Below are 25,618 nucleotides of genomic sequence, written 5' to 3' on the forward strand. Positions count from 1 at the left end.
TCTTATAAAATAACTTAGATTTACGTACATTCAGACTAGATTAAAATTTTAACAAATTGACGAGGATTATTTTAGCATATTTATCGTAATATATTAATATTAAAAAACTACAAAAATATGCAACATGAGAATCTTACGAATGAGAGTAGCGTATAATCAATACGGCGATTTCAATTATAATGCTTATCTATGAAATACCGATTTTTTAATTTTGAATTCTAAAAAAATAATAATGCTTTTCTTCAGAAGTGTTAGCTGATTAAAAATTGACATGCAAATTTGATAGCTATACTAAATATTATAATAATATAAAAGTAATAAGTCAGAAAATAATAGTTAATATCTTTTTTTGTTTGAGTCATTGTTTTTTTAGACATCGCGTCAGTTTATATGGGTGTGTGGCCGGCTGACACACGCAAACTGACAGGCAGTGGGTTCGACGTTCTTAACTATGTTTGATGAATACCTGGAGCCCAAGTCTGCCATTTTTCTTGAAACCTCTGGTCATTGTACTTACATTGAGACTTCACTGAGAATATATTGCAATTATGATAAATAAATAATAATAATAAATAACGCACACACTCAACATAGCCCTGCACTAGGGAAACCCTGTGTCGCGGGTGCCATGGACACACACATAGACAACCACAAATTACACCCAAACTCACGAAATAAATAAATGTAAGGCATACAAACATTTCTCCCGGCCCGGGAATCGAACCTGGGACCTCTGCGTGGCAGTCCGGGAACCGTTCGGCCACGGACGCAGTTATGATAATATTTGTTATTCTTATAATATCTAGTTGCAATGATGGTTGAGTCTCAGTACAATGGCAGTCAGTGTTGCCAGACTTTGGCGAACTTAATTTGCTAATTTATGTGTGTTAGGTAGCCGATATGCGCCCAAGCCATAAAATCCTTAAGAATCAAGAAAAACATTTCTACAATTCTGCTTGCTGAAATATGAACTCTCTTATTTCCCCAATTCCCCACACGCAGAAATACTTAAACCCCCAAATGAGTTATTTTACAACTCCATTCCCCACAAAATCCCCAATAAAATTTGTAATTCCCCTCATGTAAAGACATTATATTAAGTGGCCTAAAATCGTCTTTCCTATTTCAAACATAGCCTAAATATCGCCGAGTCGCCGATCACTTTTTTAGTCGCCGCGACTCCTCAAAGTAGCCTAAATGGCATTCATTCATTTAATCACTAATGATCGATGTTGCCTTACTAATGACCAATACTCAGGTTTTTTTAATAATAACATGTAATGGAACAAACAAGTCATGCGCCTGATGGTAAGCTACACACCTGTCCATAACAGTTGCAAATGCGACTCAAGAGCTTTGAATCGCAAGGATTTGAGTGGTCCGCCACCCTGAGACGTAAGTTGACAAGTCTCATGTGCCTATAATTTCACCAGCACCCTTACCCTTCAAAACCGGAACACAGTAATGCTGACATTACTGTTTGGCGGCAGAAATAAGTTACTTAACTTGAGATACCACCTTCTTTCCAACAAAAAATAATCATCAAAATCGGTTCAAAAAGAATCATCAATGCCGAAGTGATCGCGTAACATGCACAAAACAATCGAATTGAGAACCTCCCCCTTTTTGAAGTCGGTTAAAAAGAGTAAGCAATGTAAAATTAGAAATATATAAATACATATTTATAAATATAAATTATAAATAAAGGAACCCTAAAATACTCGTACACGGCACACATAACACAAACCTGTTGTTACGTCTTAATAATAAGCCATCTATTTTTCCTTACATATGTAATCCAATATTTTTAATCATTTTCCTCCTAAACACACTTGTTAAACACAACAAAGACCGGTTGAAGCGATCATCTGCATAAAAAACATAAAAACGTTTTACTAGTAACATATACTATACGAAGATTCGACATTAGCGGGGTTGATTTACCGGTTGTTATTGGCAGGAGGCTTTAGAGCTCGGTTGTACGCCATCCCCGCCGGACGTTTAAAAAATAAAACTTTACAAAATTTGAATTTAATATTCCAAACACGTTTCTTGTGTCTATTCGAAATTTAAAATGAATCCGTTTATATTAATATCAGCTTTGGTGACCTCATATCTTTGCGTTGTGGTAGCACGTAAGTTTGTAATCCTGTTTATTGTTTTTTAAATATTTTATAAATAGTAATGTCTACTTCGCAAAATATCTACTCGGCGAGAAAGAAAATTGAATGAGAAAAAGAAATGGACGATTTCTCTTATTAACTTACTTGCCTTATTTTAATTTCAAATTTGATTTTGATTTTCAAATTTTTCTTACCTTTTACTAATTAGAATTAAAGCATATTGGGGAACAAAGGACTACCTATTTTGCGAAAGGGACATTTTGCGAGGTGGAGATTCTGGGACTGTGCTATGTCAAGGTGTACTAGTGAATAGATAAAATACTACAGACAAAAGTAAGTGCTGTTTTTCTGAAAAAACTCTACATTAGAGAGATAGATAAATGAATTAATATAAAGGTTGTCCATCTTCGTGACTGTAATATTAACTAAGATTAGAAATGCAAATAATAAACGTACGCTGCGTGTTCGAAAAGTATTTGCGAGGTCGGTTAATAACGTTTTCATCACACTTGCTCGTAAGCAGTGTTATGGCATGCAAGCAAAGGCGACCGTAACGTTCACGGGCTTTTTCATTACATAATTGCCTTATGGATTTTTTACGTCCAGATTAAGCAAAAAGTTTTTATGCTCGAAAAATCTAAACTTGAAGCATAAAAAAAGTAAACATTTGCAATTTGACTATATTTTACGAAATTTATTTTGTGAATTCAAATTCCGCAATATTTTTAGAATTTGGAAATTATTTATTTTATATCTAACACATTGTGGCTGTATGCGTCTGTGCCCTTTATAACATTTTAGTTCTAGTTGTGTTAGGGTAAAACCGGGTTAGATGCCCCACTTTTTGAAAGGGCCTCCTAATTTAAAAATTATTAGTTTACCATGAATAATTCCTATGGATATACCTAATTTAATCTTTTACATTAAGACTTGATTTTATTGAGGATAGATAGGAGATAGACCTATATGGATGGACGCCACACAATGAAAATATTAAGGACGATATATGCCCTTTAGAATAAAATAGTAAAATTCATAATAAAATGTTTTATTTGTAATCTTTAATATATTGTACCTATCCTGGTTTTACCCTATATATGGAAGAATAGCTGGCAATCTGTTTAAAAAAAATATATACAAAAGCCCGCCAAAATTAGTTCTGGTCTGGGTTTTCTGAGAAGTGCCCCAGAGTGAATACCGTTGCTCTGGTACATGGGATTCCCTAGTCTGAGATCCGGTCATTTGTGTGGTTGACTGACACATTATTACTATTATTATTATTGATTTTATTGCTCATCACGATGTTTCTACTACCATAGTATAGGTACAATTATTGCTTTGTGTAATTACTCCATTAGTCACTAAAAAAAAATTCCTTCGACCCGACTGGCTTCAGATCAACGTCTCCTAGCAATTCGTGCCAGACGTCACGCCAAGTAAGTCACGGAACGAAACAAGCCTTACGAAGTTTTCTATGTGTTTGTTTTAGATCTTTGATTTACTAATACAAGATCGAACATAAAAAAAAATCCTTGGATCTGACAGGAGTCGAACCTTCGTCTGTATGCCAATCTAGGGCAACACAAATCGTGTTAAACCAAAACACTGCAAGTCTCAATGTAAAATACATTGATATAACAATAATCGCAGTAGAGATCCTTGTGATAAACTCTTTCACAAGGAGAACTGCGAAGTACGGGAAGCGTCCAGGGCAGTACTGCCACCTTACCTATTTCTGCCGCCAAGCAGTACATGTGAGCATTATTGCATTCAGTTAGGAAGGGAAGGGTGCTGGTGAAATTACAGGCAGATGGGACTTATCAACTTATGTCTGAGGGTGTTCCTTTTTGTTTTTTATATCGTGACATCTTTGCTATTTAGAGCTCTGAGTGGCAGTGCAACTGTAATGAACAGGCGTGTAGTCTACCATCAGGCGCACGACTATAAAAAAAATGTTTCGCCTGCCTTCAAGACAACACAAATTTATACATTTTACAATACACATAGCTTATTCAGCAAAGTTAATTCTGCCGCCGTAAGTTGAAAGGGCGCTTGTGATATTATTTCAAAAAATTTGTTAAGTATGCTGCAGTGATCAGTAAAATAAGGGCGATCTGTCACTATTTTTTTTTTTTTTTTCTAGGTGTATAAGGTATGACGTTACCTCTAGAGAAATGTAGATATTTGTTTTTATTTCATTTATTTCAGTTTCGTAAAACATAGTGATATTCGATAAACTTAATATTACAATTGGACGTAGTTAAACAAACAGGATCCAACTGCACGTCCAGTTACTTTCGAGATATGGCAGCTTGAAGTTTAAAAGTGTTTCTCACTCTTCAATGTTCAAAACTTATAATGTCATGTAACTCCAGAGATATTTATTTATGTTTATATGTTGGATGTTTTTTGCTGATCTAAGAGGTTAGACTTTGGTACATAACACTCATTTTTTGATAATTTTGTGGATTGAATCTCTAGTCAGCCGCTGGTAGTTGTAAAGGACTAATTTGCTGGTTAAGCGAGCTAAAATTTAACATATAGATGCATAGCAATTTCTATGGTAGTTTTAGTAAGGCAACACTGTTATTGACTGAATAAATGAATGTAATCACAGCAATTCCACTGACGGAATATAGTGTCATACTGAGATTCTGATGCTATTGCCACCAGACTTTAGCAAAATAACAACTATTATCATATAGGAAATGAAACTATTTTTCCGGATTTAAATCGCGTCGTATATTTGTTTTTTCAAACAAACCGACGTTTCGGGCCCTTTACAGGTCCCATGGTCACGGTTGACTGACCATGTCAGTCCTGTCTGGATACTATGCTATATAATACGCGGTATGGTATATAATACTGGATATATAATACGCGGATTAAATCCGGAAAAATAGTTTCATTTCCTATGTGTAACAATCGCGAAAACCTAAGAACTCGATAAATATTATCATAATTGCATAATAATCTCAGAGGAGTTTCAATGGAATTATAATGACCAGTGGCTTCAAGAACATTATCAAAATACCCTGGTCTCAAACTAGGAAATTCCTTCCAAAACAACGGAATTCTAAAGCGCACTAACCAGAAACACTCAAGGGCTCTACAACCTTTCCAAAAATAATGTTATTTTAATATAAGCTTAAAGTAAGCTTAATAAAATATTACTCCTATTGGTACCATGACAAACCTGTCAACCAAGTAATGTATTATTGCTAAAATGATTGAAAGAACGAATGATTTCCCAATATTGTCTATTAATACTAAAAATAACTAAAAATAACTAATAATATACTAATAATAATAATAAAATAACTAAAAATAAGAAATAACGCTATATGAACTATATTACGCCATCTCTTTCTTTTTTGATGTTCCGAATCGTCTTATCGTAGTATAATGTTTATATACTTAATATTATTTACATTCAGAGAATTTTAACTTAAAAAAAAAGTATGTAACAGTAAAATCTATTAAAATTACGTAGTTTTCAATTATTTTTCCGCAAAGAAAAATAAATTACTACTAATGACTGAGTTTTGATTGTCACGTTGTGAATTCAGAATTATAGTCTAGTGTCAACTGTTAGTGTCGCTAAGGAGCATATAGATGGCGCTATCATAATAAAAATATAAAAATTAAACAAAATATTATACAGATATATGTAAATAAATAAGTTCAACTTAACTTTTAACAATTACAAATCAATATTAAGACAATAAAAGAGAAAATAATATTGTTTCCATTGCATCCGTGTAACTATTTTAAGATTTCTAAATTTGACATAAGAATAATATTACTTTAATGTTACAGTCGCGTCATAGTACGAACTGAGTGAATGAATAGTCACAAAGCTGCCAATAAAACATCAAAGTTTTCACATTATAATAAGCTTACTTTAAGCGCGTCATGGTACGAAAAGTCAATGTATCGTTAAAGTAATATTGTGTTAAGAGGTTGTGGTAGGCTGAACCTGAACTAAACCCCTGAACTTATTTACAAAAGTTTTCCCAAATTGATCTTATCGGGAGTCTGTCCACAGTGCGCACCGTTGGGCCACCGAGATCTAGCTTACGACGTCGACCTCTGTGGTCGAGTGCCTTGCACACCGGTTTTCAAGGTGTCGCCATCTTGAGGTACCAAGGTCCCAAGTCTGCTAATTTTAAATAAACCCAGTTATGTGTCGAAAGTGTTAATGACAGGATTTTGTACGTTTAGTATTCTGCTAAAAGTTAAGAGTAGTGTGAGTTGCCAGTGGCTAATCATCGAGCTACTATTCAACTGCCATCGCAATTTTCTTGGTATTCTGCTTTTCAATAGCGACCGATGGCACGTCAATAGTGTATTGTAGTAAAATTATATCGGTATGTAACGATGCAACCTCTTTCATCCTCATCTCACCCTTTTATCACCTTTTGCTCTGGTTGCTGGCCAATTATTTATTGAATTTTGAATCGTTCTTTAATTCTTTTGCCTCGCCATTCTCGCTTTGCTTCGTTCCGTTGTCACTATCTAATATATGAACAGGGCACTCCCGCTCGTCTTTACCAGAAATTCTGATCTGCTTTACCAGTTTTCAATTAAAATCAAGTAACCCACTGATATTTGTAGAAAATACGGCACTTTTGAGGTTAGTCCTTTACTGTTTCACACATGTTTCATTTAAGTAGGGAGTGTGTTTTATACTATTTTTATTGTTACAGCCTTCTTTTGCTGTTTACCTTTTTCTGCTGCCTTATTATACCATAATATCATCTCGTATACAGAAGTCTATTTCATTACTCCCGTCAGTGGCGGTTTACAATCTTTTCAGCTATGTATATTTAATTTGAAAAGTAAATTGCTGTTTAAACGAGACAAAAATTAAAATATATTCCCGTGGTGGTTTTAATAAGGCAAAATCGATCGTTAGTAATTGAATGAATGAATATGCCAGCATTGCCATTCCAGAGAGACTCAACTGCCATCGCAACTATGTAGATTTGAATAGAATAGCAAATATTATCATAATTGCCACGTAATCTCAATGGAGTCTGAATGGAATTACAATGACCAGCGGTTTCAAGAAAATTAGCAGAATTGGGCTCCAATGGTTCGATGACTGGTCGGGTCAATGTAGACAAAACTTTTCTATAATATCTCGGGTCTGGGTGTTTGTAGTTCCTTCGGTGTTACCGTTTTCCATAACACACAGCGCTTTAGTTAGTTATGTACTTTGGGATCGAGGCAAGTTATGTGTTGTCTAATATTTATTTACTTACTTTTTTATAATATCAAGTGACGGTTTAAATCGCAAAGATCTGAGGGCACTGCCACTGCCTCTGACACCCTGAGACATAAGTTGACAAGTTCCATGTGCCTGTAATTTTACCATCCTCCTTACCCTTCAAAACCGGAGCACAGTAACGTGGCAGTATTTCCTTGGACGAACTCCTTTACGTGGAGCTCTACTCCTACCAAACACTTATTTGCTTACATGTATGTATAATTAAAGATAATATAAGGCGATAAGTACAATTTATCGAGAATAAAGATGGGCATCTTTAATAGATATCAGTCAGTGACACTGAGAGTCACTTTTGGAGGGCGACAGGAAGTAAACAATTACATACATAGTGTAGTATTATACGTATATATTACCTCATCGCTGTCAAGAAGACATTGCAACACAAGGAATACCGAAAAACCAATCTGTCAATATTATCTTTTCAAATAGCCATCAACTTCAATTCTCTATTAAATAACATGATGTCTGTAGATTTGGTTTGGTAAATTAAGGGCCAATGAAAACCGGCGGCGGCAAGGCAGAGGACATTAAATATCAATGTGTATTAGATACTAATAAGGTATAAATTTCAATGCGGTAGACGGTAGACGTACCTTGGCTGAGTGAAGAAAAAAATTTCAATGGTGACAAAACCGTTAAGGTCTCTACAATCTCAAATGGCTTTGGTTGATTCCGTGAAAGTGTTGAACTTTGAAAAAATATACCTACTCTAAAATTGAGGACATACACTGAAAAAAAAAAACTTACCTCGAAATTTTACAAGAAAACCGCCGTATTCAATAGGCACTTTTACATATACCATGATTTTTTTTATACGAGTAGTATACGATATACATTTTTCAAATCGCTTTAATTTAGTTCGTAAAAAGTACGGGTAACATTTGAATTACGACTCTTAAAATAAAAAACAAAGATCTGGACCCGCATGTACACAATTATTAGCAGTAGAGCTCCTTGTGAAAGAGTTCGTCCAGGGAAGTACTGCCTCCTTACCTATTTCTGCTGCCAAGCAGTCATGTCAGCGCATGCGTTCCAGTTTTGAAGGCTAAGGGATATTAAAGGCACACGGGACTTTTTTCTTTTCGTCTCTGGGTGATGGGCGCAGAAGCAGTGCATCTCAGATCTTTGCGAGCTCTGAGTGGCACTGCGACTGTTATGGAAAGCCGTGTTGTTTACTATCAGGCGCACGCCTCGTTCATCCCATCACTTAGTATCATAATAAAACTAGTTCCGTAGATCAGTTGGGAGAGCGACAGCCGCGGTTTGGCGTAAAAATTGCTGGGTCGAGTACAACCGGGTCGAAGGAATTCTTCATTGTGCTTGTTCGATCTTTGTAACAATAATAAAGGTCAGTTTTGTCAGTTCACTGTTTGAATAAGGATTCTGAACAATAACAATTCTAACGTTTTTATAAAAAAATAAACGCCCTCAAAAGTCCGTGAAGCTACATCTTTTTAACAAGTTTTATTGAAATCAGTTACCGGAAAGTGCGGGAAACCGGATTCATCCCTAATTTGCCACCTTTAGAGGTGAAATAGTTTCTCCAAATTTAAATGGGACCGATACTGACAACTGGCTGGTACCCTCGTTCCAACAAAAACAAAGAATTCTCAAAATCGGTTCACAAATTCATAGTCAAATTGAGAACGTTCCCCTTTTTTTAAAGTCGGTTAAAAAACAGTGCTGTAACCGTATGCAATACCGGCAATGTGCGATACAAAAATTACAAACTCAGTAAGTAGATAGGTTCCGTATTGCCGCTCCAGGAGGTCTTCATGTGTTAGGTGTGCAGTGTCCTGAGAGCTTTAAAACGCAAAAGAGGACACTGCCACTGCGCCTGTCATCTTGACACATAAGTTCACAAGTCCCATGTGCCTGTAATTTCACCCTTACCTTTCGAAACTAGAACGTCATTAATGCTTGGCAGTAGAAATACACATGATGGCAATACTTCCCTGGACAAACTCTTTCACAAGGAGCTCTATTGTGTACCGGTAAATGAGTTTGATGTCTACCGTAATCACAAGTCAGTGAAATTAGTCATCATTCGAGAAAAAATATTAAAGTTTCCATTCGGAATGTGCGTAAAATGGGTCAATGCCATCTAGCAGAATATGAAGGAACTACAAAATGCTCATATTTGGCTAAGGCTGTAAACCGCTAATAGGGAGCAATAATAATAGATTACTCGGTTTACATGAATTTATTGTATAAGTAAGGGTGAAGAAAGGAAGAAAGGCTGTAACAATAAAAGTAGTATAAAAAACAGGTAAAATATTAGAAAAACACTCCCTACTTAAATACTACGAAACATGTGTAAGACAGTGAAGAACTAACCCCAAAAGGGCCGTATTTTCAACAAATATTAGTTAGATTACATGATTTTAATTGAAAACTGGTAAAACAGATCAGAATTTCTGGTGAAAACGAGCAGGAGTGGTCGGTTCAGACATTAGGTAGAGAGTGATAACGGAACAAAATAAAGCGAGAATGACGAGGCAAAGAAATTAAAGAACGATTTGAAAATAAGTGGCCAGGAACCAGACCAAAGGCAATAAAAAGGCAGGATGATGATGGAGGAGGTCGCATCGTCACGAGGCACGGTACTGCGTAAAAATATTAATTACAGTACTTAATAATGCGAGTAGTTAGGCAAACGTTTCAAGCAAAACCTGGTACAAATGAATATTCAAAAAGATTTCAAAATCTGAACAAAAAACGGAGTGGGTATAAGGAAAAATATTAATTAGCCTCCACGTTTTGTAAATATAAAATGATTAACATTTACATTGTCTGATGCAAAAAGCAGTGCGTAACAATTTTAAGCATTACATAGCTACATATAAAGATGCTAGATAAATTGATTTTGGTATGGGGCGATCCGGCGGGCGCGCCGGTGCTTGTCACCGCACCGGCAAATAATTTTAACATTAAGAAAAACTGATCTTGTTTGGTGTAGGCGGTTGTTAACGTTCAATTAGAAAAGTCAGTTATTTCTGATAATACTATGTGGTTTTACACCTCCTAATGTTCTTTCCCGAAGATACTTCTACCACATATAATCGAAAGCTGACCCAAAATCAACGAAGTGCCGTTCATGGACTTTGCTAGTATGATTTTACGTTTTAGTTTATGCCTAGTTATTAATGTATTTTTGTATATTTTTAGAAGTCGGGAATAAAGAAATTGCTAAACAATGTATTTTAGAATAGATGCAAGAACAAAACGCAATTGATTCAGTTCGACCATAGATTAGGTAACGTTCTTGTACGTACGTTTCCTTTTAAGAATGATTGAATGTTTACCTATTATTATTAGCTAGTCGGTATTGGTTATTTTATGGTACACACATAAAACATTAAAGGTATAAAATACCTAATGAAATAGTCAATTAACCAGTCATGACATAAAGTAAAAAATAAAACCCAATGCGACAAAAATGTTTAGATAATATTTAAATGAGAGATAATGGAAGGTAGCAAAGGAACGTTTTGACAAGAGGCCTCTTGCCAATGTCAATGTCACATTGATATTGAGAAGAGTGTGACCATTTGTGGCAGATTTCTACCATTTGGGCAGATTTAATTTTATTCATTTTCATTGCTGTAGAACATAATAAGTTGTATTCAATGTGGCAAAGTCTGGCAGATTTGGGAATATTCAGCAAGTACTTTATTATTTTTGAAAACAAACTGAAAACGTGTTGTTTCCTGGTACTATGAACAAAGATCTGAAGCGAAATACATGACAATATTATAAATACAAGCAATATCAACTTAATAACCACAGCTTTTACAGGCTGTATATAATTAGCTTTTGTGATGCTTTGATAATGAATCAGAAGTATTGATAGGTCTCCTTAATGTACGTCGTCAAAAACCTGGATGAAATACTCGAAATGTCGAAGAAAAAATAATAATTAAAAATAATTAAGTAGTTGGTTTTGTTGTGGTGTCATTTTCGCTCTTATTACCTACATGAATAAAAAAATATTTCGGACCGGCTTAATGCGAATCGTTGTCGGTAAGTGACCACACTTAAATCTCCCACAGCCCAGAACATGAAGCACAAATCTTCAATGCAAATCTAACTTGACCAATCATTCCAGAGTCATCATCGTGCACGACGACGTCGGGTACCGCCGGCAATTGCATCTCTCTATACGATTGCAGCGAACTTTTTAGTATCGTTAATAATCCTTATAAAACTAGAAACGATGTTGATAACTTGAGACGTTCTGGCTGCGGGTTTGAAGGAAATACACCAAAGGTAAGTGGAACTGTGATTTGAAAACTTGGCTGAAATCCTATTTTTTTTAAGAAATCGAGAATGACCTGAATTTTTACGATACTAACGCATGACGGGACGAACAAGTCCTGAAAGTTCAAAAGTTTTAAACTGCAATGATCTAAAGGGCACAGTCATTGCGTCATCCTGAGACATAAGTTGACAAGTCCCATGAGCCTGTAATTCTACTAACACAAAAAATGCTCACATTACAGAAATAGATAAGATGACGACCATCCATAGACGAACCTTTTCACAAGGAGCTATACTGCTACTATGGATTGACGTATTACAATTGAAAAAAAAAATATATATTTGCTATCAATGCTTCTTTATTAGACCAAACTGATCAAGTAATTTACAAGGCATAGCTAGCCTGTGTCAAAAAAGTCAAATCAACATACGATGTTTCATGAAAACACGATTATGTTATCGCCACGCTTACAAAACGGCTGGGCAGTCACAGTAAAGCTGCAATCTGATATGCACAATGTGAAAGAACATCTGGAGCCTAAGAGCGATGCCACACCATGCGTTGTACTACGCGACGATGAAACGCCCGAGTGGCATCGTACTTCTATGTATTTCTTTACTGTCAAAGAAAAAAGTAACGTCCACAAAAGGTCATTCAAAAGCCTTCCGTATTTATTTCCAGGTATGCTGTCCAGCAGAAGAATCACTTTATCAACGTGGGCAAGACTCAGACCAGTACTTCGATTTTGATCCAGGTCCTATCACCGCATGCAATGGAAAACCTGGTGTAGCACCTCCTGACCCTAAATCAGGTTGCTGTGGGAAGCAGATTAAATTGGGAGACAGGATTGTTGGTACGTATTACTTCTCAACAGTCTCTGCAGCAGATCATATATTAAAACATACTATTAAAAACAACAAGAAATAAAGAAAAAAAGCAGCGCCACTCAGAGTACATGGCAAAGATCTAAGGGGCACTGCCACTGCACCCGTTACCTTGAGACATAAAATTAAGAAATCTCATGTGATTCAACAGATTCAACCGCACCCTTAACTTTCACAGCCTTGAATGAGCCTTGAACACCGCCGTAAAGTTGCCTGCTTATCGGTATTTTATAGGATATATCACGGAGAGTGTGCGATCGAATTACACGATTCAATTCCGCCTTCCCCTTTCCATCACCTCGCCCCTATGTTGTGGATATTCCAAGGATTCGCACGAAGCGTTATGCTTCCACATTTATACGGCGAACGGCTGTGGAGTGGAATTCCCTGCCTGTAGACTTGTTCCCTGAACGTTATAACTTGGACCTTTTCATGGCGAGAGTGAATAGGCATTATTTAGGTGCATGCTCCATCGTCGACCTCATCGTCACTTTCCATCAGGTGAGATGGAGGTCAAATGCGCACTTATATTTTATAAAAATAAAAAACTGAAACGCAGTAAAGCTCATGTTACTGTTTGTCGGCAGAAATAGATATCATAAACCTGCATCATTAATAACCACAACAACTTGGTTTTACTTTAGAAAAACAGAATAAAAAACAATTATTGTGGATTATGCGAGTAATAAACAGATACCTTTGACAACATCCCACTTATTGCCTAGAGCCCGTCAAAAGCCAATTTATGTATAATGAGTACTAGAATAACGTTGCTTTAAAGAATGGTAATACGGTCCTGACCACCTAAACAAGAACTTCAATTTTTAAATTGGATTCAGGAATAATTAATTCCTGAGGTCAAAGAGATCTCAGCAGGGCAGAAGAAAAAATATTTTCCTGACTTCTGTATAGAGTATATGTACTCTTGTATGTCTTATACCTACACACAAATTAGGCAAAGTCATCAATTGTATGTCGCGCTGCTGGGCACCGTTTACCTCTAAAGAGAGCGTTAATCCCATAGTCCACAACAACAGCCCAATGTAGGTTGGGATCATCACAAGTTTTCAAAGCTTTTGAGCCTCACTTTGACGTGCGCTTTTCATCACGAAATTTTTCTTCTCCATTAGTGAGAGATGGGTTAAACATTCACAAATGTACGTGTCTCACAAATAAAAGTCAAGTACACTCCGCCACAGTAGTATTCTAGTTAAAATATTGTCATGGAATTTTATGAATTTCAGGTGGCGAGCAAACAAACGTAGACGACTATCCTTGGATGGCCCTAATCGAGTACTTGGATAATGGCAGAATCAAGCTTCTTTGCGGAGGGGCTCTCATTAGCGAGCGATATGTGCTCACTGCTGGGCATTGCGTCGCTGGAGATATACTCAATAGTGGTACACCGTAAGTCACCAATTTTATACAAGAATCTCCGATGAAGTTGATCGTCTTTGTTAGATCCGCACTGCTAAGTATTGCCCTTAAAAATGGATACTAATACCTTTTTAGACCCACTGGTTTAGGATTTACCCCGATATCTTACTTCCAAGAAGTCTTAGCACACGACGGAAATTATCAAGAACAGTCCAATTTCTACCACTGTTTAGATCTTAAAACTCTCGTTTGTTGTGAGTTCCTTACATGTAATCCTTAAGAGTCCATACTACCTCAAATGGCTTTGGTTGTTACCGCCTAACAGTAAAAGTTGAATCAATCACTTAGGAAAAAATATATAGTATAATTGAGAATATATACTGTTTATTACACGGCGTGAAAAACACGATCCTTTTCACGAAAGAAAAAAAAACAAAAACTTACCAAGACATTTTCCAAGAAAACTGCTGTTGAATAGGTACTCTACATAAACGAATGTTTTTTTTTATATCAACTGAACTAAATAGAACACGTGTACTATTCGATATACATTTTTCAAAAAGCTTTAATTTCGTTTTTAAAAAATAAATACTGAAATGAAGCCAATGTCCCTGCCGCTCGACCCAAGTAAAATGAACGGTATTAGTACGGGATTTTTTTTATTCGAACTGAGGCAGTATCGACTCTTAAATCAATCGGGATATCATGATAAGCTGACGCTTACTAAAATACCTCTCGCCAACATCGAGATGAAACTTGCATGTTGAACAAGGTCCCACAACAATTGGAAAACGTATAAAGTTTGTAGAAACATGCTTAGAACAGCAGTTACACTCATTATTGCGTTGATGATGATCGTAATAAAGTTTAAATCTACTTTATTCCAGTCAAAACGTGCGTTTAAGCGAACACGATACCGCAAACAGAATTGACGAGCCAGACTGCGTAGCAGTCAGCGCAGGCGGTGAAGACTGTACCTACGGCGCTGTCGTCATACCTATTGAGTATACAATCCCACACCCCGACTACGACCCTTATGATAAGAAAACAAGAAGAAATGATATCGCTTTAGTGAGAACGAGGGAATCGGCGCCATATACTGGTAGGTCAATAACCATCCATCATATGGCTAATGTAATCTCAGTGTGTCATGCAGCACTTTCCGATTAAAAGATAATGTTTAAAGCTATAATTCCTATCCGTAGGCATTAACATGTCCACTGATACCGGATTCGCATGTGTGCGGTGACCAGAATTTTGATTACAAACCATTTCTTTCAGACATTTTGTAAAGATCAAACAAAATATTCTTATTTCAGATTTCATCCGTCCAATTTGCCTACCAACATCCGATATGACTTTATCACCGCCTTCAGATTGGCAGCTGATTGCAGCTGGGTGGGGCGCTGTCAATAATACTCACTCGAGTAATGTAAAGTTGGACGTGAAACTACCGTTTGTTCCCCTTCCTGTGAGTATTATTTGATAGCTCCAATGTGTCAGCGAGAATTAAGTACTGTAGACATCACCAGGTCCAATACCCGCTAAAAGAAAGTTTGGACCTTTAAAAATTGTGTAGGGTCTGTATGTCCTGAATAGTAGTACCCAGCGGTTTCGTTGCTCTGGTAGGTAATTGCAGTTTTGTGAAATTATACATCGTGGCATGAGAATGAAAACCACAAATGTCCATGAACCATATTTTCAGAGAAGGATTAAGATCAGAATGGGATATCCAAGGTAATCTGTCTAAAAACACCACAAAAAATATTGGCCTTGCGAGTTTATCGCTCTTAAGTGACGGTATCTCCATTACATAAACTTTTCCTTACAATTTACAGCAATGCCAAGCCGCATACTCCGTCAAATATCGCAATCTCAAATTTTGGAATCGTCAAATGTGCGCTGGCGGTGAGAAAGGCAAAGACTCTTGCAGAGGAGACTCAGGAGGTCCTCTCATGTGGGAGAACCCTGACGGAAACAAGTTCTTTGAGTGTGTGGGGATTGTCAGCTTTGGAACATTTCCATGCGGGTCGGAGAATGTGCCTGGTGTTTATACAAAGGTGTACGAGTATAATTCTTGGATCCGTCAGACTATTATACCTTAGGATATTTACTATTGAATTTGAACTTGTCATGTCTAAGATTATCTCGAATTTTTTCTATGCACTCTCATCCATTAAGCAATTTAATTAATTTGCGTAGTAATTGACTCAGTATTGTTATGTAGTGGATTAGGATTGCAAAAAGGGAGTCTGCTCTTTTTATTATCGAAATACATCTATGGGTTTCGATTTTCGTACGATGAAGGAAACGTTACTCAGGAGAAATTAAAAAAAAACATGGAGGTTGGCGATCGCAAAACAATTTTTGATATTCTCAAAATCCCGCACAAACAGAAATCTAACTTCAACGCTCGAATATGTTTCATGAAGCAGTAGGTATGTGGGATTTGTTAAAGTAGGGGTTACATTATTTTTAGATATAGCAAAATGTTGCCATAGAAATAGAAATAGTAAATCATTCATTCCTTTTAAAAATATTATATTAAAGAAGGAAGGTGACATCCCGTGTACTTTGTGACCCAGTGTTTTTGACGACGTGCATTAAGGAAACCTATCAACACTTGAGATTCATTATCAAATAAAAAAAAATAAAGAACTTGCTGAATATTCCTAAATCTGCCATAAACATGTTCTATCGCAATGAAACTGAATAAAAATTAAATCTGCCCAAATGGCATAAATCTGCCACAATGGTTACACTGTTCTCAATCTCAAAGTGACTTTCACATTAGCAAGAGGCCTCTTGTCTAAACACTTTTGTCACATTGTGTTTTATTCCTAATTTTACGTCATTATTGTTTAATTGATTATTTGATTAGGTATTTTATAGCTTTAATGTTTTATGTGTGTACTGTAAAATAACCAATACTTTAGGTAGGTGAACGTTTAAGTGTGCTTAAAATGAAATGTACGTACAAGAACGTTACCTAATCTATGGTCGTACTGAATCAATTGCGTTGTGTTCTTGCATCTATTCTAAAATACATTGTTTTGCAATTACGTTATTCCTGACTTCTAAAAATATACAAAAATATATTTATGACTAGGCATAAACAAAAACGTTAAATTATACTAGCACAGTCCATGAACGGCACTTCGTTGATTTTGGGTCAGCTTTCGCCATCCTTCTTTTACTTTATACCATGGACCAATAACTTCAGAGGACTGCTAATCACGATACAAGACAGCGTAGTCAGGTGTTTAGTACCAATTGGTACACCAGATGTCGCGACGAGTAAATAGCTATTTTTGTAACTAATTTGTTTTACATTGACAAGCTGCAATTTATCAAAGCTACTCAATTTTTCGAGTGACAACAACCAAATCAACTATATGGCGCTTATTGCGAAAATTTTTATGGATACTGCCGGCTACTCAATTATTTTAATAATAATAATAGGAGTTATTTTTTCATCAAATGTGCGCCATTTAGATATAAGACGAGATTTTGACCTTTTTCAGGGTTACGACTATAGTCCGTTCCAATCCATTGTACATTGTACAGAAAAGTAAACAAACAGATCATTGACCCGACTATAGACAGTTTAGTGATGGCCAACTGTACTGCCAACTACAAATAGATTAATTAATTGAATGAATTGATCGGAATACCTGGGCTCTACATAATAATGTGGGTTTTCCGATTTCGCTGCTGATTACTATAAAAAATATGCAATTAAATACTGAGTGGTGATATTTCATAAATGGTATTAGATTTTTTTCTTACATAACCTATAAAATTTTAGCCGTGGGGCGACGGCTTAAGAATACATTGTCGCCTCCCCATACATGCCCGTGGGGGTCGTAAGAGGCGACCGAGGGCGTCACAAGTGTCCATCTGCTTAGCATTGTGGTAGGCTCTGTGCCGACTGGATAGCGACCACAGTACGCACGGCGGAAAACCCTCCACAGTGAAACGCTTTTGCGAATCGCGTTCAGGGATCAGTTGGTGTACATCCAGTGCATTTGGCCAGACCGGCAAAATGATAGTGACGGAGTGAAGATATTTGTGTTTTCCATCCGTTACTCTCATCTCTGGACTGTATTCGCACTTTCCATCAGGCGCGGTGCAGTCATTTTGTCGAGTCGCAATAAAAAAAAAAAAATTTAAAAAAAAAAGCAAATTTAAAATTTCCGAAATCTAATTTTAAATCCTCCTTTAAATCCTTTCACTTATATATTAGTTCGTTTATGAATAAATTTTCGATACACTAATCGATTACAAAACGAGTTATTTCCGTACAACTCTATGCAACCATAAACTATTCACAAATCTATATTTGAGATATAACCTCGCTATTGAATTAACATTTTTCAAATAAGATTTTGATATGTTATTCAAATGAACATTACTGGAAAAAAATTATGAGATATCAAGTCTAAACCCTCAAAATATACGTGAAAGTGTTACTTATTCCATTTATTGAGTGATTGCTTTATAATTTCAACAAAACCTGTTTGTTTACTTTTCTGGTATAATGGATTATAGGAACAGACTTTAGTATGGAGACTAGCAGTCCTCTATTGGTCTATGCTTTCGACGAAAACATTATGCATTGTGCATGCAGTTATTTCAATTGAAACAAACTAAACAACTCTTGAATCTTCTATGTTTTGAATACAATCTCTGAAAAGCAGATAGTGCTGTTGTTTGTGATGTTAGTAATATAGTCCTGTGAAGCTGTTTATTTTATAAATAACACTGTATACTATACTGTACTGTCCTGTACTATACTACACTACACTGTACTATAACTATATTATTTACAATTTCTTCTTTATTTGGTAGCATGAGAATAATAATAGTGCAAAAGCAGATCTCCTACGTGGTTACATATTGTGTTATAATAGATAAGTTTTTAAGTCAACTTGAGATAAATAAAATGCAATGACTAATGTTGAGTTTTTTTTTTAAAGTACACGATTTCAGTATACACCATGTATGGTGTATACTGAAATGGTATGGTTGTATTGGGGTACCAATATTATAAGTGGCAAAAAACTGCGTAACAAATTTTTGTTTTTTTGTTACGCAGTATATTCCGTAAAGTTAGAGTAATAAAAAAAAATAGTTTTGTATTCACCTCTAGCATTCGCTGCGTCATTCATGAGGTGTGCATGATTTTAGTACACACATCCATGTGTCAGTGGAAACAAAAGTGCGTAACAAATTTTTATCCCAATTTATTATTTTCCGTTAAGTCCGATTACTCCCACTAGTTCTGATGACAGAACTATTTGTTTATAGAACTAACTGTCTAGTTAGTTCTGTTCACAGAACTACTGAGATTTTCCTCTTCCATTAGTCTTGTTTTATGATACCAAGTGACGGGACGAACAAGTCGTGCGCCTGGTGGAAAGCGACACGCCTGTCCATAACAGTTGCTGTGCCACTCAGATCTTTAAATCGCAAAGATCTGAGGGGCACTCCCACTCACACGCATAACTTTACAAGTCCCATGTAACTTCACCAGTAAGCACCTTTAGTCTTCAAAACCGGATGCTCACGTTTCTCTACTGCTACTAAACTAGTTCTGTGAACGACTAAGTTTTCAGTCTGGTGTTGTACGTATAAATGTTGTTAAAATAAAATTCGACAGATTTTAGTAAAAAATTGTACTCACCTCTAGCGTTAGTCGCTGCGTCTGCGATTTTTTGGAACGCGTCAAGGAACGCAGCTATTGCGACTAGAGCAGACCTGTGAAAACAAATATAACCATTAGACTACTTTTTTTTAAAAACCTGGATGCAAAAAGCTGGGAATTATAAATTTCAAGCCTTTGGTATCGACAAAGGCTTGCTGAATCATACGAAATGATTTTTGTGTAATTATAAAAAAAGACCTCAAAAGTTCGTGAAATTGCATCTAAGTATTTACCAAGTTTTATTGAAATCGGTTAACGGAACGTAAAGTGCGCGAAAGCGGATTCATCCTCTAGTTTGCCACACTAAGGGTCGTATTCTAGAACTCTACTCAATGCTCAAGTCAGGACTTGAGTATGATTCAAAGCACTCGGAATCATACTCAAGTCCCTGCCATTAGGGTCGTATTTCCAGTGCTTGTGTTTCAATTGCAATCCTGACTTGAGTATTGAGTAGAGTTCTAGAATACGACCCTTAGAGGTGGAATATTTTCTTCAAATTTAAATCATACCATACAATAGAAAGTGAAAATACTTAGGAGTTTGCAACATTTCGGCCCCTTGTGCATGAATCCACCAATTGCCTCAGGTGACTACCCTGACCAATTACTTTTTATCATACTAAGTGATGGGACGAACAAGTCGTGCACGTGTTGGTAAGCGACACGCCTGTCCATAACAGTTGCAGTGCCACTGCTTTAAATCCCAAAGATCTGAGTGGCACTGCATTGCCATGCCTATAATTTCACCAGCACCCTTACCCTTCAAAACCGTTAGGCGGCAGAAATAGGCAAGGTGGCAGTACTTCCCTGGACAAACTCTTTCACAAGTAACCTACCGTCCGTCACGCGTCCTTGAAATATTTAGAGTTAGGTATATATATTTTCGTGTGATGCACTTTGGTGGCATGGTTTACTGGGCTGCGATCGCTCACCATATGGTACTGGCAGAAAACCAGCAGTATTTATGCTGAGTCAGGGCCATTTGAGCACAAACTGTAGTCATAAATACATTAAAATTTTATCAGTTGTTATAGTATTTGTTTGTTTTTCTCACAGTATTTGTTTTTCTCGCAATACGTGTTTTGTATAAATGTGTATAAAATTAATAGTGAATGTTCTATGTGCTTTTATGTTTTACTCTGTGAAGTGATTGTAAATGTTTTGTTTCTGTTTGTATTTGTGCTGAATAAACGTGTTATCTATCTATCTATCTATATAAATACATCGGTTTCGGTACTGTAGTGTCTTATGGTCGTATTCCAGAACTCTACTCAATGCTCAAGTCAGGATCTGAGTATGATTTCAAGCACTGGAAATACGACCCTAATGGCAAGGACTTGAGTATGATTTCGAGTGTTTTAAACCATACTCAAATCCTGACTTGAGCATTAAGTAGAGGTCTAGAATACGACCCTTAGAGCCATGTGTATCTAATGCGCAGCTGTGTGTGTTCATCCACCATAAAAAAAGTGTACCAAAATCGCTCCTAACCATTCAACGACGATCGTCTGTTTCTAGGATGCGTGACTGGTTAAGAATAAAAATGCAAGGTGCCTCGAATTACGTGGCCGAAAAATACGGTGTTATAAATAAATAATTGTTCAAAAACTTACTTTAATGCTGAATGGAGTTTGGTCGCTTTTGATATAAACTCTTCCCACATCGGTGCGCTGTTCTGTAAACAAAAGAGAAAGGTAATTTTAGAATTAGACTAATTAATGTCTGATAAATGCAATATTTTCGTTGCATAATGAGTGTCCCTAAAGTCGAGTACCGTGTTTAGGCCAAGGGGTTTTGCTGAGTGATCGAAGTAATGGTACGAGATTTTAAGACCTATAGGCAGGGCCAGCACGACAGGGCGCGACTTGCGCGAGAGCGATATAAAGCGTGAAATACTGCTATATTACGTAATGATTGCATACAATACTTTTTCTACGAGTATATGAAAATAACGACACACAACCAATATATTATGTATATTATGTTAACAATCCACGACAATAAACTCGAACGAAAGTCAAACAAACGCTACAAAACAAAAAAAACAAAGATTAGAACAGAAGTGCCTGTGATTGGACAAGTGCCGCTTATATTTTAACTAATAAGGAGGCAGTAGAGCGTTGGGTAGCGTCACATTAGATACGCCTTTGTACCCGTTATGAAACATTTTAAGATATTATTTAATAAAATAATTTTAATAATAAATAATAATTTAATAAATGTAGTGACGTTATTCTGTTCAGGAACATAATGACGCGTCTAACGAGAATAACATGTTCTTTGTTTTGAAACTCATTTTACTTCTGTGTACCATAGACAATAGAATTTTGGTTCAGAACTAAAAAGAGCTCCTTTGTGATATGGTTTATGAAATAATAACTGACAGATTACTAACACCAGTACAGGAGTAGAAAAAAATTATAACAAATTGCAAAATCGTTTAAAAAGCATAAGAAAAATGTTTTTAAAAAACTAAAAGATTTTTTTTTAAAGTTAAAACAATGTTAATACAATATTAACAGAAATTACCTAGAACTTTTTGTTAAATCTACACTAACCTCAAGTCTAAATTCCTTAAGTATAATAACAAGTACTCGTGAACGAATTCTCAGACACACTTTTTGCCAATTGAGGCAGATCCTTGGAACTGCCCGCATTTTGCTACGAAATATGTTTCAAATTACTTTTCTGAAGACATTTCGACCAAGATTCACTATGTCTTCCTTGTGACATATTTTTTATACAGGCTGAAACGAATTGATCCGAAGTACTATAATTTAAAACTCACCAACCAAACTTTTATTCTCCCTATACAATGTGCGCCCTCAAACAAACATTTCGTTATGAGGTACCAAACTTTTTAGTAATAATGTTTAACTAACAAAATTAAATGAAAGTTTCATATAAATGAAACCAAAAAACATTTACTCAAGACTCGAATTCCATGCCTGCAGATTTGCTCTTGGGCCTTTTCAAGCTGAGAGTGAATAGGCAAATTATATAGGTGTGCATACACCAACGTCGACCCATCGTCATTTTTCATCAAATGAGATGGAGGTCAAATGCGCACTTGTTTTTTATAAAACAAATAATAAATTATAACTATTTTATTTAAGAAAATCGACCTCAGAAGTTCGTGGAATTTCATTTATTTGCCAAGTTTTATTGGAATCGGTTACCGGAAAGTACGCAAAACTGGATTCATCCCCTAGTCTGCGATGGAATATTTTCTTAAAATGTAAATGGGACCAATACAACAAAAAAGAATCATCAAAATAGGTTCATAAATCATTAACAACGAACCCGGAGTAAACGCGTAACATACATACAAAAAAAAGACAGTTTAATTGAGAACCTCCTCCTTTTTGAAGTCGATTAAAAAACGCTCAAAAAAAAAAGAAATATATTTGAAGAGTAGTCATGAACATTTTGCATCGAACTGATTTTTTTACTTTGAAATAGTTTCAGTTAATATCGTTGAACCCCGATTAAAGCTCAAGTTCTTATCCACAGGAACAAATTAGCGTAATACTAGCGTAATTTGCAAGACCCTGTAAAACTACGGTTCAATTTAAGTATGGGGGATTTTTTGAAGTGGCTTACCTACCTGCTGACTTATATCTGAACGTTATGAATTGGGCTATAAAGTAACTTTTCTTTTTTATGACACAAACCGACACACGGTGGGCCCAAATTGATAATTCTTGGACATAGGAATAACTTGTGGAGTATCGAGCAATTTTTTTTTTATATGATAGATAATAGCCGCAAGTACATGCAGAAGAATTATATTTTTCTACATAAAAAATGATTGGAACCTGACTGTAAGTAACTCACACACATTGCATTTTCGTATATTTTTAGATAAAAAATAAAATGTATATTTCTCCATACAAAAAAATTAATTATTTTTTCTCTGAAACTATCACTTTTCAAGAAATTACACAAGAATAAAGTTGTTAGAAATGTTATTATCCATCATATAAAAAAAACTAGGCTCGGTATTCCATGCAAGTTATTCCTAGAATTACCAATTATTATTTAATCATGGGAACAATTTTAGGAATACAGAGCTGATTTTTTTCATATGATAAATATTAACATCCCTGATAACTTTTATTCTCATGTAATTTCTTGAAAAGCTGATTGTTTTAGAGAAAAAAATTTTAGTTTTGGTTTGGAGAAATAAACATTTTATTTTTTATATCGAAATGTAGGAAAATGTAATGTGTGTGTCATTTCAATCAATATCTATCAAGAAAAAATAATCCATCTGCAAAAAAAAAAAAAAAAAGGTACTTGTGGCTTTACGAGTAAAAAGGTGTCAAAATCTTAGATTTGTTATTTATTTTTTAACACAATATACTAGTTTCTACTTAACTTTCATGTTATTGTTATAACATTCTCTAAATTACACTAAAATTTATTTTTGTTTAGTTGAAGCACATGTATTTAATTAAAAAAGTACATTAAAAAGTTAGTAATTTTGCCGCACCTTTACTTACAAAGCCGCAAGTACATGTATTCGGATTATTTTTTTCTACAAACAAAATCACTGGAACTATAACTGTAAGTAACCCATGCACATTACTTTTTCGTATATTTTGAGATAAAAAATAAAATGTATATTTCTCCATACAAAAAAAAAATTCTTAGAAACTATCAACTTTTCACGAAATTGTACAAGATCAAAAGTTGTTAGGAATGTTATTATCTATCATATAAAAAAAAATTTGCTCGATACTCCACAAGTTATTCCTATGTCCAAGAATTATCAATTTGGGCCCACTGTGCGACGACGGGAAGAACAACACGTGCGCCTGGTGGTACCCGACCCGCCTGTCCATAACAGTTGCTATGCCGCTCAGACAGTTGAAAAGTAAGTTGACAAGCCCCTGTCAACGTACCTGTAATTTAACCGCCACTGTAAGCCTTCAAAACCGTAACGCAATAATGCTCACATTACCAAAACAACTAAAAAAAATTAAAAAAAAACATCATCAATATCATAATAATTAATCCACAAGATGACATACAAACACACACTCCAACTATATTACGAGTTATACAACTAATGACGATGTCATTTGGACTTTTAAATAAAACAACACAACAAAAAATTTAAGTCAATGACGTGCCTTTCTTATACAATCATTCTCAAACATACCATCATTATCTTCAAATAACCTTTACTGTATGGACTTTTAGCTGTTTTACGCACTGTACCGTAGCAATAAAAAAATCACCGGTTAATACGATAATCCACGAAGATATGCCCATAATTTTTGTCGACTAACTTTGACAGTAACGACTCTAGCTTTGCGACATACTGTATTGTAATAGAAGTAAAAAAATTGTAGGTCATCACTCAAAGGCAACCGTTAGTGACCCGTTGTCCAAATAATGATTTTGAAGATTACTGTGACCTCTTGATTGGGAAGTCCGGTAACATTATTTTATGGTTTATTTCCCGTAAATGTTCTACTAACATAAATTCGGTAAACAAAAAAAAAAGACACTAAAATATTTGACAGTAGTGCGTACAGTAATATTACGTCAGCAAGGTTTTTCAGAGCTTTCAGTATTTCCTTCGGTTATTTGCACAAAAGTTCTCGTAGCTTAGTAAATAACGTAGTAATATACAAAGTAATATTCATATTTTGAATAAGCCCGATTTACTTTTCGGAGCTTTTATTACATATTTTTACTTAATCTAAAACCACCAACTTCAGTTTTCTGATATCTAAAAACGACTATAGTGGATTCGTAAACCCCTATATCACGTCAACGTCCGATGCACCACCTCTCCAATCAGTCAGCCGGTCAAGTGTTGATATCACACTTAGGGGAACGGCACGATCGCGTTGAGAATTATTAACATATAATAATAAATAGGTGTGTTTTGATGGGACGGTCAATATTATTATCAATTTTGTGCTTCTACAATAAGAGCCCGATTGATATGCAAAATTTG

The 25,618-nt window shown here is 35.5% G+C and overlaps 2 protein-coding genes across 3 annotated transcripts in view; one reads left to right on the top strand and one right to left on the bottom strand.

Annotated features, from left to right (window-relative positions):
* The window catches only part of LOC113227450, a 324,353-nt gene that overhangs the window by 100,513 nt on the left and 198,222 nt on the right, over positions 1-25,618 (bottom strand). For both annotated transcript variants that reach the window (XM_026460380.1, XM_026460379.1), the window contains exons 2-3: positions 21,258-21,319; positions 19,625-19,698 (exon numbers count right to left, since the gene is read on the bottom strand). In XM_026460380.1, the coding sequence (XP_026316165.1) occupies positions 19,625-19,698; positions 21,258-21,319 (136 nt within the window). The remainder of the gene's footprint in view (positions 1-19,624; positions 19,699-21,257; positions 21,320-25,618) is intronic.
* Positions 1,975-16,808, top strand: LOC113227453 (phenoloxidase-activating enzyme-like). The gene is made up of 7 exons (XM_026460383.1): positions 1,975-2,135; positions 11,525-11,685; positions 12,359-12,530; positions 13,806-13,968; positions 14,826-15,040; positions 15,258-15,409; positions 15,777-16,808. The coding sequence occupies exons 1-7, from the start codon at positions 2,075-2,077 to the stop codon at positions 16,041-16,043; spliced, it is 1,191 nt and encodes a 396-aa protein (XP_026316168.1). The 5' UTR covers positions 1,975-2,074; the 3' UTR covers positions 16,044-16,808.

This window comes from Hyposmocoma kahamanoa, unplaced genomic scaffold (genome assembly GCF_003589595.1).
Source record: "Hyposmocoma kahamanoa isolate Upper Pololo Valley unplaced genomic scaffold, ASM358959v1 210, whole genome shotgun sequence".
NCBI classification, from domain to species: Eukaryota; Metazoa; Arthropoda; class Insecta; order Lepidoptera; family Cosmopterigidae; genus Hyposmocoma; species Hyposmocoma kahamanoa.